Below are 21,144 nucleotides of genomic sequence, written 5' to 3' on the forward strand. Positions count from 1 at the left end.
AAGGCAAACTGTCTATAGACTCCAAATCACAACAAACTAATCAAAGGATTTTATCCTGGTCAGTTCTACTCTCATTTCTGGAAAACTACAATATATGAATTAACTTCACATTTATACATCAAAGTAGACAAAAAGAGTAAGGAAAAGAGCCACTCCTATTGAGTCACAGTACTATTGAGTCTCTCCACTTCCTATTGAGTCACAGTACTATTTGAAATTTGTTTCTAAAAGAGAATACAGTACCCAGATTAATCAACTATTTCTTGCATAAATCAACCTCTGTACACAACACAGACCATTCTAATATCAAGGTGCAAGACTTAAAGGCACAGAGACAGATGAAGGATTAAGAAGTAGTCACAAGAGCTGCTTGCACAGGGAACAGTAAGTGGCACTGAACAGGTGAGTGTAGAACCTAACCAGTCTCAAAAAAACCAAAGCCATGCACTTCAGAGAAGGAACCTGAGGAGTTTCCATCTACTCACCTCTCCTGAAGTAGGTTGCACAGCCTTCAGCAGGTCTGAGACAGCACTGGCCAGTGTTCGAGCAGCTTTCAGGAGGTCTTCTCCACTTCCAACCTCATCATCCATGAGAGCAGCAAGCAGCTTCACACCTTTGGACATCTCAGTGAGGTTGGAAGAGATGGTTGTGATGGCACATCCCACAGCAGTGTAATCAGTGTCAACTGGGTCCCCTGTAGAGCAAATGTTTTCTATGATCAGAATGCTTTAGTGGTTAAAGGGGAAACAGGGGCAGCTGCCACAAGCTACACTCTTGAGAGATGTTTCAAGGTAGCCAAGCAGTGCCTACTAAGTAATTTGTCACTTTAAAAGAATTAGATTGCTCTAAATTGTCTGATTTCTATGTTTCTTCTTCTATCTTCTAACAGAATTTCTCCTCACTCAATGCAATTGCTGAGAAGCCCACAGTGTCAGCTATCTTTCCATGCTGAAAGAACCTAAAGCACTACAGTCTTGTGCTGTTTAAGCCACTCGCAGCTCCTTCAACTTATAATTTGCTGAAGAAAAACCATCACCAATAAACATATAATAATCCAACAACTGTCAATAATGCTTTCTTGTGGTAAGCTTGCAAACACTCTCTACTTTATTGAATAAGCAAGCCAACTGTACCTTCAGTGCGAGAGAGAAACCGAAGATACAAAAGCCATGTTGGGAGGGACACAAAGTGTGTTCCACACATCAGTGTCCTACCAGAGTGTTTTATTGACACTTTTTCTGCAGCTCAGTTCCTGTGTTACTTGATTTAGACTGACAAATGTCAGGAGACTGCAAGGAAACCCCTCCCATTGAAGTTTACCTGCCGTGAGGTTCACGACAGACGCAGTTCCTGCAGTGATTGCATCAACCTGAGAGTGTATTTCATGTTTGGATTCATCAACCTTGTTCTGAACCCATACTCTGGATGCCTGAAGAGCAATAAGAAAAAAGAAGAATTAAGGATTGCAGTGAGGCTCTACAAGAGGCAATACCATGTAAATCTCCCATTCCTTCATGGACTTTTAGAAGTGAAACAGAGGACAGCCAGCAAGCCCTTAAAGTGAAATGTTAAAGCAAACATTTTCTTCTGCTGATTCCTTCACTACAGATTTGCTACCACACTTCAACAGCTGCCCTTTTAAGGTAAATGCCATAAAGTGCATGCATGAAGGCTAAACACTCTTGACTGACAGCCCCCCACAAGCAATAACCCTTTTTCTCTGTCCTCATGCCCTAACCTGGATCAGGAGCAACAGAATCAGATTTTGTTCTTATTTTTCAGGTGTGTGGGAGGCAGTCACTCCCACCATAAATAATGCCCATAGATTGTGTTTAATTGTACACATGCCCACAAAACAATAGCATTCCAGACATGTTTGTGCAAGGAACTCTGCTGCATCTGATCTCAGGAGACTGATAAGAGTGAGGTGGAACACTGAACACAATTCCTTAAAGAGAGAACAGCATTTTATCCCATTTTAAAAGTGACATCACTTTAGATCTGGGGACAATGATCTGTAAACACCCCAGAGCATCAAGACTCATTTCTCTGAGGGCTGAGGAGAACTCACCATGTCCTGCCCCAGAGGAGGCAGGTTGTCCACCTCGTTGAGGTCGGCCTGTGCCTGCTGCACCGCGTGCATGCTGGTGTTGATGGTGCCCATCAGGGCCTGCTGGGCTGAGGTCTGCAAGGCAAAACAGGGCTGGTGCTGTGTCCCAAAGGGCACTCCAGGCACATGTGACACGTGCACCAAGAGACAGCGAGTGCCAAGAGTCCAACACTCACACCAGGCCGTTTCAGATCTGGCCCTCCCCTGGTGCACTGGAGGGAGCAAATCTCTCTCACAGTCTTTCACCTGTGTCATTTTATACTACTCTGTGCTTCCACACCTTTCAGCTTTCTCAGATCAAACAGACACACACAGAACACCACTGAGCTGTCTTACTGACCTGCATTCAAGGAACATGAAAACTCAACTTGCCTCTAGGATATCCTTATTGATTTCCTGGCACAGCTACCAACGTCATCAAGGACGACTCTAAAACTAAACTGTCAGCACTGTGCACAGGTTAACAGAGAACTGCAGGGTTTAGGCAGAGCAGGATGGAGATCTGTGTTGGGTGTCTGTGGCACAGTTTTGGCTGCAGGGGTGAGAAGGGGCCAGGGGCTGCCCCATGCTGGGTACACCAACAGAGCCAGGGCAGGACACAGCTGAGCCCAGCAGCTGTGGCACCTCTGGGAAAGCACCTGTCAGAAAGGGCAAACCACCACATGGCAGAGAGGGGAAAAAAAAAGTTCATGAAACACCCTTGCAAATACCAGTGCCTGAGGGGGATGTGGAGAAGGTGCTGGGGCAGCAGAGCACAGGGGTGACCAGAGTGGAGCAGGTATTTCCCTGCAGCCTGTGGGAGAGCCCTGTTGGAGCAGATATCCTCATATCCACCCTGCAGAGCACAGAGGGCCCCATGCTGCAGCACATGGGGATTTCCTGGGAAGAAACTCCAGCCTATGGAGAGTCTGTGCTGGAGCAGGGTCTGACAGGAACTGAAGCCTGTGGAGGACCAGCACTGGAGTGGGATCTCCAAAGGGAACTGCAGCTCATAGGGACCCATGCCGAAGGCAGTTTATCCTGAATGACTGCAGGGATAAAATGCAGGACACACACACTGGATCTGGGGAAAAGCATGAGGAGGAAGGAGCAGCAGAGAGGGGCTGTTACAAGTTGACCACTTGTGAGCAGGGAGTAGAACAGTCAGAAGTGAAGGACTGAAGTTTGAGTCTGTGTGGAAAAAAAAAAGGGGGGGTGGATGGGAAGGTGTTTTAATTTTCATGTTTCTCACCATCCGACTGTATTTTAATTGACAATAAATTAAATTCCTTTTCCCCAAGCTGATTCTGTTTTGCCCATGAAGGTAATTGGTGATCTCCATGTCTTTATCTTGACCTATGCCAGATAAAGCTTTTTTATCTTACATATCCTACACACACACTTCTCATTGAGGAGGAGGAGTGAAAAAGCAGCTGGGCAGGCATTTGGCAAACAGCCAAGGGCAATCCACTACACATATTACACTTCTAGTAGTATATCATGATCTTAAGCATTGATTATATTCTCAAAGACTTTTTAGGGCTTTTAAAGCCTTTTAATTTAACTGAGAAAACGCACTACCTGCCTTAAGCCTACTAAAAAATTTCTAAATTGGTTGGCTAGTGATAAGCTAAAAGTAAGCCTTTTCTTTAAAATTGCTTACTTTTGCCACTCTTTAAACCATCTTTTTTTACCCTTAAATACTGGTTTAACTACTTAGAAGCAAAGAGAAGGCTGGAAGAGCCTGCTTTAAAGAAAACAAAGATATAAATCAAAATATGATACCCTAAATACACCAGGGACACTCCAAACTTATGTTTGGTAGGACAGCCAGGAAGTTCCAGCCAGGACTCCTGCTCTTAGAAATAGGTATAAAACTCTGTCTCTGACTCCTCGCAGTGCAGACAAGTTTCAAAGACAAAAAAGAGTTCCAAACACAAAACCAGGAGGCTGCTCACAAGAGGGGGCATGTGTCCTCTGTGCATCTGCCCGATGGTGACCTGCTGCTGGGGGGAGGGCATGATGCCAACGTTGAAGGTCTCGGGGCCGCTGGAGCCCGAGCGCATGACGGCGGGCAGTGCCACGGAGCCGTGCTCCACCTTCCCTGTCCTGTTGAACTGCTGCTGCAGAATGGTAGATCTGTAAAAAAAAAAACAAACAACCCATCCAACAGAGAATTAGTGAGCTCCTGCAAATCAGGTTCTGCCAGGTGATCTTCCTTTAGGATTTTAAAGTGCATTTTACAACGTTTGGAGAAGCCGTTTTTCCTTTCTAACCATTTTCTAACATACTGGAAAAACAATCTGGGGCTTTGGGCAGATTTATTAATCTGCCTATTATTATTATTATTTATTTATAATAAAATATTAATTTTATAATGACAACAAAACTATCATTAATAAAATATAATTATTAGTAGCACTAATGAGCAGGCACCAAGGAAAAGGCAATGTGCAGTTTTGGTACACATGGTACAAAAGCTTTACCCCTTTTAGATGCATGACAGACAGAACCAGAACAGGGTTTATGGCATAACAACTGCTTTGTTTCAGTTGTATCATTGACTGATCAATAGAAAATAGAAGCATGAACCTTGTGGAGATGTCTTTTGCAAGTACTTCCTAGAAATGGGATAAAAACTAACATTCTTTCCTTCACCTTTATACACATAAGCACAACAGTACCTGTCAATGATCTGGCAGTCTATCAGATAATGGGCTAGGGAGTAGGATACTTTCAAGAATAATAAATAAAGTTACTGCCATCCATGGTCATGAGCTGCTTTGCCAGATGTACTGCTCATATTTAAATATGATTCAAGCTTTAATAGATAGAAACGTTGACAGGAATTCAGGCTTTAATAATAACACTCTTCTGGGGGGAAAATAGTGATTTCAACTGTGAAAAAATCTTGTATTTATCAATTACAAGTTTTGGGCTACTCTGCACAGCACTTAGCTGTATATTCTGAAAGTGCTTTGGAAAGGGTCATGTCAAAATAAAGCACATCTGAACACGTGTGACCCATCAAAAGTTGAAATTACACATTAACTACCTAACAAGTCTATCTCATATAAACCCTATGCTCAACAATAAATCAAATGGACTTTTCACATACACACTGCTGACACTGCCATCCTTAGAGTTCCAAGAGGAGACTTGAGTGGCTTATTACAGCTCATAATGTCAAAAATCTGTTTCTATTCTTTCATTGCATGGAAAGTGCAGTGATTTAACATTCCTTTCCATGAGCATGGCCAGCTCACAGTTCTGCTTTTTGCTGTATTCAGTTACTTTCCCATCAAAACCATTGCCTGACCTACCAAATATTCTCCTATCAAAACCAAACCCTGACCCTTCCCCACACCAAATATCTGTTAGGTTTGGCTGGTTAATAAGCCAGCTCTGTCATAACACAGTGTACAACTAAACTGACAGGAGGCACATTTACTGGAAAACATGGGACCAGCAGACACAAGCAACTAAACCCTCATAAATCCTACATTTTTGCACAAAGATCAAAAAACTAATACAGCAATTTCAGCTCTGCTTCATTATCCCTCTCTCCACCTCAGCATTTTACTGAATTACAGCCTGAGTTCCTTTGTTCAAGGGTCAAGTTAGCACAAACTACTGGTTTCCTTAACCACCAGTTTTGTGACAAATACCTGCTCTTCAATCCTTGAAGGAATCTAGGAGCCTGATTGCCCGGGGGTAGTACTTCCTTCTATTGAAATATTGTGTAGAAAACCATTCTTTAACAGCAACAACTGTCCTACTTCATTTGAAAAGAGCTGCTGCAGCTAAATGTGGCACTCAAAGAAAGAGCATTTCCTCCTGCCGTTTACACTCACTTCTTAGGCGAAACAGATTCTTCCAACATGGTTGATTCTTCATCACCTTCAAGCCCAAATCTATCTTTACTCTGTTTCTGGAGGAGGGGAAAAAAAAAATTCAGTTAAACAATGTGCTGATTTTTGCTTTGCCTCCACCACTCCCCTGCCATTTATCACAAGCCTAATCAAAGAATGTGCAGAGCCTTGGCTGGTGCTGAACACCAGGCTTTGGGCAGTGAGGGACAACAGAACCTCCACTTCAGAACAACAGTCCAGGTTCCAAACCCTGGCAGACGAAGCACATAAAGCCAAAAAGCCTGCTGGTGCTTTTGGAACAAAGGGATAAGGAAAGTGCTGAGGTATTGTCTTTTCTCATAGGGGAAAATATGTTCTGAGGACCAAGTGATGTGCAACAGCAGCAAAGGCCAGCACAGACAGGACATGTACCTTTTCCCATTCTCTTCTAACTCAGCAACCTCAGGCTGACTCAGGTGCTCCAAGTTGTATTTAGCATCTGAAATGTTACTACAGGGTGTAAGCTACCAGCAGAAAATACATATCCATAGGAAAGGCAATACATCTAATACTGTCTCCAAGTTTTATCACAGGTACTTTGAAGTTCTGGGCAGTCTGCACATCTCAGTGTTTGAGGCAGGGTTTTTTTAGTGGTATAAGGGAGGTAAATATACACAAGGGCAGTAAATCTAAACCTCCAGAAACAACAGGAAACGACCATAAATCATAGAGGGAGTGCCTTATAAAAACAGTCCATTTCTACTTGTGACCTGGTGAAAAGAAACTGCTTTCCACCTTGCTTTGTGATTTGTAGTCTGAATACATAAATTTTATGTAATATATAGATGGATATAAATAGAGGAGCACCCACTATGACCTTGGGTACATTTAATGGGAACTCCTTGTGCACAACTATACACACACACAACTTTGGAGAGAGAAGCTCTTACTATTATAGTTTGATCACATGCCTGAACTGAAACTCCCTCTCTCTAGTCAAAATTGTGCCTTACTTCCATATTAATGTGAAGTCAATAATTATATCTAAATTAAAAATTGTAGAAGTTACTCAAGTTCAGGGTTCCCTGTCAACTGATCAGTGACCTGTCACTAATCAGGACATGAGGGGTTGGAGAACACTGCACCAGCAACACTTTAGCAGGAAAAAATGTACCTACCAATCCACACCAGAGAAAATGAGTTGGAACAGTCCAAAACACAGCAAGAATTAACATTATGCCACTGAGAGCAATAAACCATCCTTTGAGGCACTGCATCACTGAGATAACGTGGGCTCAACAATTGTGAACTGCAGCTTCTCACGTTCACCACGGGTGTTTATTGTTTAACCTGCTCCTAATTCATTCATTTTAAACTGGATGTGCCAGCAGATGGGAAAGAAAAAAATCAAAGCCCTGAGAATGGCAATTCACACATCTGCATTGTATTCTAGGAAGACAGAAGGCTGCTTTCATTTGGCATTAGAGAGCAAAGCTACTTTTGAATCAAGTTTTAAACCATCTATAGAAACCTGCAATTTATTTGACATTTATTAAACCTGAGACTGACAGCCCAGAGGAAAAGGCATGTGCTGGGATGAGTTCTGGCAATCCTGCTCAATCTCTTCTTGCACAACACTTGATGTTGCATCCTCCACTGTGAACAAAGGCAATAAATTCTCTTGGGCTACTTGACTTTCTCATTTCTTCACTATTAAAATCTACTACAGTAAATAATGATGTAGGTTGGTTGAATCTGAATAAAGTAAAAATTTGACAAGAAGCAACCAGTGCTATTTAAAGCACCTCAGTTTTCTGTACAACATGTTTAGAACATGACCATTCAGTTCCATGTTTGTTGGCAAACTTGTTCTTTTTTGCTGTTGCACTTCTTTACTTGTGAATATTTTGAATGCTGGGGATGTGTATCAGCCTTTCCTCCCTCCTCCCAGGCACAATCCATAAAACCAAATTTCCAGGCAGTCTGGCCTCTTCACCAACACTGATTTTATCCCTCTGCACAAATGAGGTATAATCTTTGCTTTACTAATCACAGTATTTTTAAAGCAATATAATGTTGAGGTTTTTCTGTTTGTTTCTCTGGCAAAAAAACTTTCTCAGCTTTGCTGCCTTCAACAGCTGTACAATATTTTGCAGTCCTTGCTGGAGTTTTAAACACTGCTTCTAGGGGATGATTTCTTCCCACCTGATCCATCAGCTTGGACCATAGTTTAAAATCCATGGTTGAAGCTTTGGACTCTTCTGTGGATACACAGTGTCACCAGTTCACCTTCCAGACAGGAAAGCAAAGCCCAGGAGTGCTGTACTGAGCCCAACCCATGCTACTGAGACAGTTAATAACCCTGACTTTTCCAGAAGCAGTGACTGACTTACAGGTAAAAACAAATAACATCAAAACATAAGATACAACACCGACTTTATGAGAGAAAGAACTGCAGCTTGCACATAACTGAGTTTTTGCATTGCTGTACAGTGATTTTTACAGCTTTTTTGCTACATATCAAGATGTTAATACTGTACCTTCTTTAGGATGATATCAATGTAACCTGCAATTAATTGAGAGATCTGTTCTCCTTCAGTGGTCTGTACTGAGTAATAGCTTTCCTGATATTCACCAAAATCCTGAAGAAAAAGAGGAAAAAAACCCCAAAACCTCTTTGAAAATGCTAAGTAAAGTGAGAAACAGTACTAAGTAAGAGAGCATTCAGATTTTAAAATTGTTTGTAGAGTCATTTTATTATATCCAACAGTAAATGAAACTGCTCCAAGGTTCTAAACCAGGGGGTGAGGGAGGAGACAAGAATGCTTTTTTTTCAGCTTAATCACACATGTTTCATTAACTGAAATGCCCAAGAGACACTTTGTCTAATTTTATCAGACTTGGTCACTTAAGAATGGAGGAAAGTCCTTAGAATTTAATCCTAGAGCATAATCATCCATGCAATCAGAAATTAGATGCACATGAATCAAGTGAATGTAATTTTCCATCCTCTGCCTCTTGCTCTCCCACTTGAAACAACCTTTTCATATCCAAAATGAACGTTGCAGCAGTCTCCTAGGGACCCAATAATGAACAAAATATCACATTCATGAAACTTCTTTCATAACTATTAACTGTCTGAATGAACCATCTGACCTTGTTTATGTTCACATAAGCCACAAAGCACATCACGAAGGACAAACACCATAACAGTTTACATGGGTGAGAATAAAAGTGATTTCCTAAATGTTTCAGTAATTAGGCACAAACCAGATGTAAACTGTGTTTTCTGAAAAGATTTAAACAGTACTTCGGAGGAACTGGTCTGTCCAGAAGCATCAAACTACAGCTTGACCCTAGATGCAAATATGGGCCAACTTATTACTTGAGACTCAGTGACTATGTAATGCTAGAAAATTAGAGAGAGAACCAGTTACATGACAGAAACTGTTTTAAGTCCACCTTTTCCTTTCTCCTTGCCACACAAATCCCTCTTCCTCTGAATATACACAGAAGGATTACCAGAGTGAAGCTCTTAGGGGAGGCAGCCCAGCGTTTCACCGTGGTCAGCGGCCACTCCTGCAGCACCTCCTTGGTCTTCTCATCCACCCGCATCACAGAGTCCTTGGTGACACCCAGCAAACGAGGAACCAGCTTGTTTTTGCCTTTCATTTTTTCCTGTAACGAGGTGGGAAAGGTTTGTTCTCCATTCAAATGGAAAAAGCAACCTGGAATATACTGACAAAGGGAAGCAATGGGCACGCAGAGGACGACAATTAAAAACTCTTCTCACTCCCCCAGGAAACTGAAATATTTTGGGGATTGAAGCAACAAACCTTTGCTTAGGGTGGAATCAGAGGTAATCCATAACCAAGGGTACAATGGTCACAGGAAGACCCACATTACCTTAACCAGGAAAAATGACACCCCGTAGGTGCGCAGGGAGCGGGCGAGCTTCACGTACTTCACTTTGGCCTCTATCTCAGTCATCTCACCACAGTTCTTGTGCTCCTGCAATGAGAGGGCAGCATCAATTAGGCAGAATCAAGGCTTTCTGGAAACAACAACAACAACAAAAAAATGGCACAGCTTTTATCTGTTTCAGGAAGGTTAGTCGATAATCATTACAATTAGAATGGGTAAAAATGTTAGCAAGACTCTAATTCCTCACATCAGAGACCATGAACAACCTGTGCAAACAGAACACTCCTCTTTGACCCTCATCCACTCAATGTGTGCCTCACATCAAGTGCATTTAAACCACTTCTGACAGAGTTCTAAGTTCTGGCTGTTCCTGTTATTTGACGCTATTAGGTCTCATATCATTCATGCCTCTTCACTCAGTTCTTAAAAATAATTTAAATGTCCCAGCACCCGCATGTTTTTCCAAAAAGAGACTATTTACTCCTGCTTTGTGCCCAAAAATTCTGACTCATGAAAGCCTCACACTTTGTGCTTGACCATTTCTCATCTCTTGGAGGTTCTTCCAACGGGCTCTTTTTTGGGCCGGTTGCAACATTATCCACAATCTTTTTCCAGCACATGAAAAGAATTCTACAGCTGAGGAAGAAACAAGGATTTTTCTAAATAGTTCATCTAGGTGTGTCTTGTAACTCAGTCTCTATTTATTATTTAAACGTTTATTCATTAGTAAACTTGAATACTTGTATGTAATGGCAGGTACCCATCTTATGAATTCAAACTTCACCTCAGCACCTGCTCTCCTACCCCAGACCATTCTGCTGCAAATCATAGCCCAACATCTTCTTTAAATACAGTTTGTGGGGTTCCCTATCCCACCCCATCTTCCCCTCCCACATTTCTGCTGTGGCCACCTCTTCCCTGGTGACTGATGGCAGCAGGGGGAGCACCAGGGACGTGGGAAATGCCTTCCTGCTCCACTTGTTACCACCCCGACAGCCTTCCAAGGAGGAGCAGCTGCAGCTCCCAAACCCCTGTGCATCCCAGGGACATGGGCTGATCATATCTGCCAAGTTCAGCACAGAGAACACAACCAGGAACCCAAGGAGCACCAATACAGTCATTGCACACAGAATATTTGGTGAAAACAACCTGCCAAACTCCAGAGTTTTGTAATTTCGGAAACAGTTTGGTTTGGGTTTTTTTTTTTTTTCAAAAAGGCAGCTCACTTATTCCACCTTCCTGTTGTATCTTTGCCCACCATCATACCCTCACTTGTCCATGCACTGGAGCAGGGAGTGATGGAAACTCCTCATGGGTCGTATCTGATATGGGCAAAGACCCCATGCTCTGAATAGCAGGACTTTCACTCAGAAGTGAAAGAATCTGGTTTTTGCTTAAACTGCCACCAGCCAAAGGCATCCAGAACAGCATCAGCCACACTCACCCACAAGGAAGTATTGAAGCTGCAGGCAGAACAGCCTGAGTGAGTGACACGATTCTCAGACTGGGAGGGTGACAGACACAGCAAAGCACAGGACCTGCTCCTGCTCTTCAGTCTGCCTCCCAACTGAGGTCACAGGTGGATCCTTCTAGAAACCATGACTTGATTTTACCTGTCGACCTCAGAATTTTCCAACTTACTTTTGGGAAGTTATTGCCAAAGTTATCATTACAAGTTATTGCCAAACTCGCATTTCAGTGGGCAGATCCTTGGTGCACTTTCAGCACTCAAACTCTGAGATCACTTCCAACAGCATCAGCTCCTTGTACCATTTATACTCAATTTATATTGTATGTACCATTTATATATATGTACCATTTATACTCAATTTATATTGTATGTACCATTTATATATATGTACCATTTATACTCAATACCATTTATACTTTGTACCTTTTTATACCCAACTACTCCAGCCTTTAACAACTGTGTCATTCCCAGACACACCATGGAATTCAAGCATTAAGTAGCACAGCTTGAGGCTCAGGTCTGAAGGAGGCATGAAATTAAAACTGGCTTTCCTAAATGTGAGCCTATTTTAGCACAAATACACATCTTTACATTTCAATACAACCGACAAAAAGATCTTTAAAAACTGAATATTGACTCGTATCTTTTTAACAATGGATATTGGACAATCATCAGTGAAGAAAAAAGGTTCAGGATCAGGTATTTTATTTCTTCAGGATCTGCTAAAGAAATAAAATAGAAGCTGTCAGATCCTTTGCACTTGATTTTCTGATAGCTATATAATCCAAGTATACAGAGCATACACCTGGGAAAGCTCATGTTTTTCTTATAAAGGTTGTAAAACTGAAGGAGGCTTTTCAGCCTCACAATTACCTGAAATATTCGCTTTTCAGCCCCTCTTTGTTTGGTATATTCTTTAGGCAGGAATTCTTTTAGGCTAGGGGAAAAAAAAAAGAAAGAAATTCCATAGTTAATGGTTCCTTCTTGAGGAGGGATGCTTTCCATGCTTCTTTACTGGCAATAAGTCCCCCAAACTTCCTAAAATGGGTGCAAAATATGTATACAATGAAACAAAACTGTGTAAAGCAGAGTGAGAGCAAGAGGTTACCTCATATAATGAAGAAAACCACTTTAGTTACATCGCCATGTAATAACCTTTCATGTTTTTAAAAGTTATCAGAAGTAAACAATAGCTGGGACACTTTCCATTTTTAAACTGAGGTGTCTCAGCAGCTCAGAGGGGTTCACATCTCAATCCAAATACACTTATTGTGATCTGGGAGAAGGAAACATGGGAGCTGGAGCCAGCTCTGGAATTCAGACAAGCTTTTGCTTTCCAGGAGCACCTGGATTTGCTGATGTGTGGGAGGGACCAAGCTCTGCCTCTGCATCTTCCAAGAAATGTTAGAACACCAATATTGTACCGAAAAACTGAAAAGCCATTTAGGTGGACACTTAAAACCAGTGTGCTATCTCAAAAACAAAGTCAAAAAGAACCAGTTTTATTTCCTGTAGCACTCAGACAATAAAGGTGCTCAGAACACAAATTAAACTAAACAAGTTTGTCCTCCATGACAGAGTTCAGTCAGAAAGAATCTTTAAACACCTCACCTGTACCTCCTTGCTGTGTAATAAAATAAACCCTTTCTCTCAGCCAAATGTCACCCTAACTTGAGGACACACCAACATCATGCTTTAACAAACTACAGTTCTTTCCTGGATTGCACCTTCCCACCTGGAATAGTCTGCTCTGGTGAAGCTGTGTCTTATACTCAGCAGGTCATTTTCCACCTAGAGAAACTTCCACAGTTAAAATAATTAGTTTCTAAGGATTCCCCCTGCTTTGGACCATTAAGAATCACAAATAAAGTCTGACTGGAGAATCCCCTCCTCACTTTGATTTATTCAGTAAGCAAGCACACTATTAATGATGAAAGACAGAACTACCTCCTGTGATACAAAGTTTGAAGTTTTGAGAAAGGTGGATTGCTTTAAACAAGATTGGCAAAAAGTTTGCTCAACTGTTCTGTGGGAGTTGCTTTGCTTTTATATTTTGAGGGGGTGAACACTGGATTATTTGTTTTGTTTAGTGTGCTTTTATCATCTGTGTTTTTAAACACAAAACCCTGCCACTGCAGACAACCAACAAAAAGACTAAACGAGGATTTTGTGCTTTCTTCAAAAATACTAGTCAATACTGAGATCACTCATTTTGTTCTCTCCATAAAGCTCTAGCATTATAAAACAAAGTGAGAACAACTCTCCTTGCTACTCTTTCTTCTGATGCTCTAATAGTTACATCTCACTAATACATGATAATGAAATCTCATCTTATTTCCACAGACACATCACAGGGCAGGGAAGGCTGAAGAGCTCTGGCTTTTACTTGCCCATGTGCCTGCAGACAAAAAGCCAAGGTGTGCAGTTCCAGGTGCCCCTTTCCCACCTGCACATGAACAGGACTCTTGATTAGATATTCCCAGCACATTTCATCCCTGTACCTCTGCAGGTGCCACACAAAACTTCCTCTGCAGGAGGAAGGGCATGAGGAAGGACTATTTGCAATCTGATAGTTTGAAAGCTTTCACAATTTACTTTGGCAGGAGCTTCAAGGAAATTCCAACCAGTGATACCGAAGTCTTAGCAAGGTGCAGGCAATAACCTTCCTCTGTGCCAAGAATAATTCATCAGGGACAAAAAAGGACACAGAAGGACTCTCTACAGAAATGTATTGCAGACATGGCAAACTAAGCTAAGCTGTTTCAAACCAATTTTATGAAATACTGGTGCCATTCTGTTATGTGCTGTTTTCAGCAGGAGCTGACAGGTTCTCATCAAGGGAATCTGCAGCATCTTGAGGTTTCAGCAGTGAGTGACTGATACCTCTCCAAGGTATTTCACATACTGAGCTGCAGCAGAGAGTTTTATAAAATGTAACTACTTCCATACTTGGAAAGAATCAATGTTTATGCACCAAAGAGTAGAAAATAGTCGGATGAAACTTTAAAAAAAAGCTCACCGTTTTTCAAGGGGAAAAAACCCCAAAATCAACAAATTCAGAAGTTTTTTTCTGAAAGGATGAGATGCATTTTCAGAAAAAAATAATCAGTATTTACCTACACTATTTATATGCATTGTTCATAATGAGCCAGGATCACTTGGCTTGCTTAGAGTCACAAAATAAAAACGTGACATCTCACAAAAAGGCTGCCATGAAGGCTACTAAGGCCAAATGCACAAATACTAAATCATAAACACTAAATCATAAACATGGACACTTCAAATTAGAAGACAATGAATGGGGACTTACAGTTCTGCAACAGTTTCCTCTAGAGGACAAAATCTGAATTACTTCTAAATCAGAAATCCTTAATTTTATGAAGCTGATTATACACCAGGACAGTGAGCAGTTACACCTGGTGACCTGCAAAGTTTGATTCTAATACAGTCAAGGCCCTTAATGAAAATAAAACAATAGCAGAGAACATAACGAGGTTCTAAATTTTGGAATTCTGGTTCAAAATGATTTCTATAGGAGAAACATTCTCTTTCTAGAATACAGTTCAACTATTGACACCTTTAATTTCTATTGGGATAAAAAAAAGATAATGAACACTATATGTGTGATGACTTCACCCTGTGATGGACTTCAAACTCTTCAGCATTGCCTACAGAGCAGAAATATCATCCAGCAGCAGTTCCAGTCCACCATAAAACACAGTTACTACATGGGAACTTAGAGAGAAAAAAAGAATCTTCACACTGAAAGGACCAAGGAGAACACTAGAAAATCCTAGAAAAATGGAAGCAACTGAATGCTGTGCAGCAGTTTGCAATTGCTGTTTTCAAAATTAAAAGCAGCTATTGCTGGGAACACCTAACTCTTGAAATAATTCCCATGCCACAACATCAGCTTATCCTGAGATAATATCCTAGTGGTTTGCTGCAGGAATACTCAAGTGAGTGGAGGGACCGTGGATAAATCCCAGAGAAAGACTGTTGTGTAACTGCTTCCAGTTCTAGGAAATAAACCCCAGGAGCACAGGGAAGCTTTTCCACTGGCTCCCCATAATTCTTAAGAGACATCAGTAGTTCCAGCAGGAAAGCTTCATGGGCCAGCCAGCAGCAGACAAACAGTGCAAAGAAGAGCTGATTATTAATTGGAACTGGAAGATGTCTGTTCACAGAACTGAGTGGCTGCTTCAAGAATATTTCTTAAAAGTGAAGAGTTTCAAACAACCAGTGTCACAGCTCTGCACATTCCAAAGCATTCACCATTTTAAAGTGATTCCCTGAGGTGCAGCAAACCCCAGCTCCCAAAGGCAGCCTGAGTCAGCAGTGAGCACTGCCAGTGGAACAGGACAGGAACCAAACACACACCCACTGGTTTGTGCTTCCAATCAAGGTATTTACGAGCCTCCTATGTGGGCAAGGCTGGATGGACTGTGCAGGAAATGGCTTTCTTTGACCTTCCCACATTCCTTCACTCAGACTTTGGCCCTCAGTTAATTCTACTGCAGGTCAATCAGTCAGAAAATCAAAATCAGTAGAAAAATGGGACATCTAAATGTCAGTCAAACTAAACTTGCCCTGCTGAGAGCAGTGAAGTATCACAAAGATTAAAGGATGGGCCACCTATAAGCAGGACTTCAGTCTGTGTCTGAAACAAGGAGCACAGTTCCAGATTTCCATTCATGCAACACCAGGAGAGGGTGATTCTGAATCACTGATTAATGCCACTAAACAGTTTGGAAAATTTAACCTCTAAACACAGCAATATTCACTTTATTCAAATGACAAGGCATCTTTCCATTCTTGTACTTTTCCAGCAGATCAAATAGTGATACACAGTGATGGACACTGAATTCACACGTGGCATTACTAAAGGCAGGTAGAAGCAAACTTCTAAGGAAGATCAAACCCTCAGTTCTCCCAGATCACCAGGCAGCTGGAGAATCCAGCTGTGTACTTCACTGGCACCTTGGTAGGAGCTGGTGTCCTGTGCTGCCTAATAAAGCCACTGCCAAAGGTGCCCTCAGCAGCTGATCTGTGCAATGGGGGCTCCTTTCACAGGGAGATTTGCTACAGAAAACACACTGAATCTGATTACCTCTGCTTGGAGCAATAAAACGTGTTTAATCTGTGACAACTCAACATTAGTTACACTTGAGGTCACCCAAATTTAGAAGTTAGAAGTGTTTACTCTAAAAATCCAGGTTTGTGTTTGTGTTCTACATGAGGTCCAAACTGGATCTGTGCTTGAAAGCCTCCAAACTCACAGGCCTTCTCAAAGGAGACAGGGTGGGAACCATTCAGAATGTCATCACGAGCCTAGAGGAGACAAGCAAAGACATGTCAGGGACACCCAAAGTGACCATTCCCCCCCTGAAATTCCTGGAAAGCCTGAACACAGCCAGCGACACAAACACACTTTGCTGTCTGAATGTGTTTATTATTCTACTCTGGATGTGTTTATGACTAATAAAACGCACAAAGGGCTAAGTTATTTCAGGGTGAATATCTCTGGAAACTTTTTGAAACTGTGATTGGAATACTTTTGATGAAAAAGAGAACTTGGCAACCATTTCCTGAAGTGAAAATAAAATAGAACAGAAGCACAGCCACCTCTGTGTGTGCCCACACGTGTACAGATACATGTGTGTCTATAAACATGCACTGGGAAGCTCTGATCTTACTGCCTCATAACAGCAGGGAAAATGATCTCCTTAACTAGGACATAAAAACTAAATTATTGTTAGAGATATGGCAACAGCAGAAGGCACACAGCTTTTTCCTTCCTTTTGTGTGAATTTGGTGGTCATAGAAGATGGTAGATTTTATAGTTCTGGCTATAGAAGGCTCACCTATCCACAGATAGAACAAGGACAAGGCAGTATCAACACAGTGTGTCATAACAGTAGCCTGAAAGAAATATAAATATCTAAGTGGCAGGAGAACAGTTCAGTGTGACAGTCTTCTAAAATAATTGGAAAATCTACTGCTCTTTTACAAGCCATGGCAGCTTCATCTTTTGCCTCAGAGTTTTAAAATGTAATTTAGAGCAACTCCAAGTACAACATCAGAGCATTCCATTAAACTTTCAATTATATTTTTTTACTTAAAAAAAAAACCCCAAACAAACCAAAACCTTTAATAAAGAGTTTTAAAGCCTGCTTTTTGTTCAGACTGCATTACAGGCAACCACAATGGCACCTTCAGTTAAATAATATCTTCTGCATGAAGCTCTTGCCTTTGCTAAGGTATATATAGGTGTACATATATGTGTGTGTATGTGTGTGTGCTGTCTGGGTGGAAGGTGGGGAAGGATAATAAGTCTCTCTCTGATCAGGGAAAAGAAAAAAGAGATGAGAAACAAAGTTGTTTGCAAGACTGACCTGGGATTCCACATCACACAGAAAGCGTAGAAGAGAATGGGGAGAAGAACTAAAAAGAGCAACTTGAGACTAAAAACATGCACGAATTTTAAGGAAACAGGCCAGGAAAGCCAGTGGATTTTTGGCCGAGTGTCCATTATTGGGTTGAAAGTACTTGATCGAAAAGAATCAGTAAAGCCTCTGTGCTATCATGTTTTTGGAGGGACAGACAAAAAAGTAAAATCAAAGCACATCCCGATTCAGAATTCTAGAAGATGGGAGTATTTCAGCAACAAAATTTTCCTAAATAACCTCTCTAGGTTTCCTCAGAGAAGGCAGTAGGTACCATACCTGAACATAAAGCAGATTAAGCTGAACTGGATCTCTTGAATCCACATTCTGGTCTGAATAAAAGAACTTCCTTCTCAACAGCAGCGTCTCGTTTTCATCGACCCCCTGCTCTCTGAAGGTCCTGCTGTGATCCAGCCAGTTCACTGCAAGAGAGCACACACAGCCCTCTGCTAAACACACATTTTTGGCACTTCCACTGGGGGGCAAACTCCACAAAACACCCTGCTTTTGTTTCTGTTCCTAAATCAGCACTGCTGAAGGTTTACTAGAAACGTGGATTGACAACAGCACTGCTGGGAAACAAGAATCTACTCCAGCACAAAACACCATTAATATTGCTGGGAAACAAGAATATAATCCAGCATAAAACACCACTAATATTGCTGAAGAAACAAGAGTCTACTCCAGCATAAAACACTGTTCATATTGCTGAAGAAACAAGAATATAATCCAGCATAAAACACCATTAATATTGCTGGGAAACAAGAATCTACTCCAGCATAAAACACTGTTAATATTGCTGGGAAACAAGAATATACTCCAGCATAATACACTGTTAATACTGTTGAAGAAACAAGAATCTACTCCAGCATAAAACACCATTAATATTGCTGAAGGAACAACTATAGTAATGTTTTAATGGTAAATTTAGACCTTTAAAGTTTCACTGCCAAATAAGTTTACCTCTTTTTACCTCTAAAACAATTTTTTCTGTTTATTTCCTGAACACAATTTTAACCCATCTTCCTGCAGGTACAGTTAATGTTAGTGTCTTAAGGTAGAACTAAAAAAAAATATAGTTCTCATGACTTAAAAACAAATCTAATACTGTCTTAGTTCTTTGGCAAACTCTGTTTACAGTTAAAATTTATACCTTCAAAGACAAAACTACCTTTTGATGGCTTTCAGTAGGCATCAATATTTAAATATCCAAATTTAATGAAGAGACAAAAATGACCCTTTAAGACTTAAATTGGAATACCCCTACCAAAAAAGTAACAAAAAACCACTTCAAAACACCCACTAACTCTCACAGAGGCAATAACTTGCCCATTTACCCAATTCTAAAAATACTCAGTCACAGACAACACTTTATATAAAAAGGATGCAAAACACAGCTTGGAATCAACTGAGACACACTGAATAATTTAAAATGTCTAGTTTTCTTGCATTATGCTTTGGAAAGATATTAATCAAAGAATGATCCTGGAATGCATTACTACTCACAGTCATCATCTGTGTGAAGCTTTGCCTTCAGTTTTTCCATTTTCCTTTCATCCCGTAGCAGGGTCCTGTCTTTCTTAAGTGTCCCTGTACTCTCCTCTTTCTTCTCTTCGATGCTTTCCTGGATTAAGGAATATTCCTCATAATTTGTTATTCCTGGAATTATAAATAAATCCAGTGCTTGTAACAATAAAAATTTAATATATTTTAGGATGGATGAAACACTCTTTTTTGAGATTAAAACACCAATGGTTAATTCCAAATACACTAAAGGGGCCATGAAATGCTAAAACAGTGAATGTGCAATGAGAGGAATACTCTACAACCTCTGCCAGTATCTGGCCTTGTCCTTTCAACACATCATTCCTTTGCCATGTGCTGCATTTGCCACTTTCAGAAAGGTATTTAGGGCTTTTATTGTTGTCTACCAGGAGAAGCTGCCGGTTTAAAAACATGCTGGAATTTCAAATAGCAGTAAATTGCAAAATGGAGACACACTATAATAAATTCCCTTTCCTGGGTGCCTCCCATTGCTCCCTGAGGACTGAGCAATCCCAGCTTGCTCACTGGCTTCCTTGTAAAGGAACAGAAACCACGTGAAATACAAGATTTTGGTTTTTAAACTGTTAAAACTCAACTCTTCCTGTGAATTTTACGTGAAAGTGAATCAAAAATCAGACCACCACATTCAGCACATGTGCCAAGTTATTCTCATTTCTTTGTTCTGCTTGGGTTTTTCTGCTGTTTGGTAAAGCATGTTTGTGTTACACCAGCCAGCAAAGTAAATGCTCACCTGCATGACCACATGCACGAAAATAAGGCAGACTAATTTTTGAGGTAAATCAGTTACAGCACATTAGAATCCAACACAGAAACACTCAAAATTGAAATAGATGACTCACTGTCCAAATAAAGTAATCTAAATCAAATTAAGGCCACTTGAATTCTAAATGCAATTTAAGCCAGGGTTTGAGATTTAAATTAATCCATGTTGGATACATGCTTAGAGTTAAATATGAATTGGTTTTCAAACATGTCTCCAGTTGGCTAAATACTGAGACAGACTATAAGTGATATGAATTTTGACCAGCTGCTCAGGATGGCTTTTATATGTTCTGTGATCAACTCCTAAAACAACACAGAGCCCTAAGTTTAGGTATATTTCAAGATCAGCAGTATTTACCTTTTATCCAATTAAAACTGAGTATAAATTCAGTTCTAACTGTCTACTACATAGCAGGAGAGCATATGTAAATGTAACATATGATAAAAAATTGGCAACTGCACTGTCAGTTTGTGTCAACCTTGTGCCTTCAGTTGCTCAGTACTGAAGTTTCAGGATGCATCTAACTCTCTGTGGGCTTTGATAAAACCTGGGCAACAGATTTAAAAAATGTGTTTGTTAAATAGTAACTTACAATGAATTTAAATTTATAACACGTGTGCCAATTGCTAGCCAGTAATACACATAACATCCTAACAATCAAAATACGGAAGAAAACAAATTCTTAAGCATGTGGGTCCCAAAATCTTACCTATCCTGCTGCAAATGGTAACCAGCAGTTCACCAACTGTTTTAGAATCATCCACCATGACTGTTTTCACTGAACCATCCAACATACGTATTTTCTGAGGTCTCTGTTTCTTTTTGTACTCTAATATATCCTAGGAAGTAAACACAACTGTTTCTAAATGCTTTTGGAGGCCACCACAAGCCAACCCACTACCCTAGATGCCTAAACCAGGATTCCCTTCCCACCCTCCGAGCTGGATTTTCCCTTTGTTACAGCACAGGCAAACCTGCTCATGGAACAAACTGGACAAGTGACTGCTTTTAGTTCTGCCAATGTCACCTGTCAG

General features: G+C 40.8%; 1 protein-coding gene across 2 annotated transcripts in view; it reads right to left on the bottom strand.

Annotated features, from left to right (window-relative positions):
• The window catches only part of TLN2 (talin 2), a 158,195-nt gene that overhangs the window by 74,379 nt on the left and 62,672 nt on the right, over positions 1-21,144 (bottom strand). For both annotated transcript variants that reach the window (XM_032699805.1, XM_032699804.1), the window contains 13 exons: positions 20,820-20,949; positions 19,288-19,440; positions 18,061-18,203; positions 16,539-16,666; positions 12,209-12,272; positions 9,847-9,951; positions 9,463-9,618; positions 8,481-8,582; positions 5,944-6,020; positions 4,048-4,228; positions 2,072-2,185; positions 1,321-1,429; positions 486-694 (listed from right to left, as the gene is read on the bottom strand). In XM_032699805.1, the coding sequence (XP_032555696.1) occupies positions 486-694; positions 1,321-1,429; positions 2,072-2,185; positions 4,048-4,228; positions 5,944-6,020; positions 8,481-8,582; positions 9,463-9,618; positions 9,847-9,951; positions 12,209-12,272; positions 16,539-16,666; positions 18,061-18,203; positions 19,288-19,440; positions 20,820-20,949 (1,671 nt within the window). The remainder of the gene's footprint in view (positions 1-485; positions 695-1,320; positions 1,430-2,071; positions 2,186-4,047; positions 4,229-5,943; positions 6,021-8,480; positions 8,583-9,462; positions 9,619-9,846; positions 9,952-12,208; positions 12,273-16,538; positions 16,667-18,060; positions 18,204-19,287; positions 19,441-20,819; positions 20,950-21,144) is intronic.

Source organism: Chiroxiphia lanceolata, chromosome 12 (assembly GCF_009829145.1).
Source record: "Chiroxiphia lanceolata isolate bChiLan1 chromosome 12, bChiLan1.pri, whole genome shotgun sequence".
Lineage (NCBI taxonomy): Eukaryota > Metazoa > Chordata > Aves > Passeriformes > Pipridae > Chiroxiphia > Chiroxiphia lanceolata.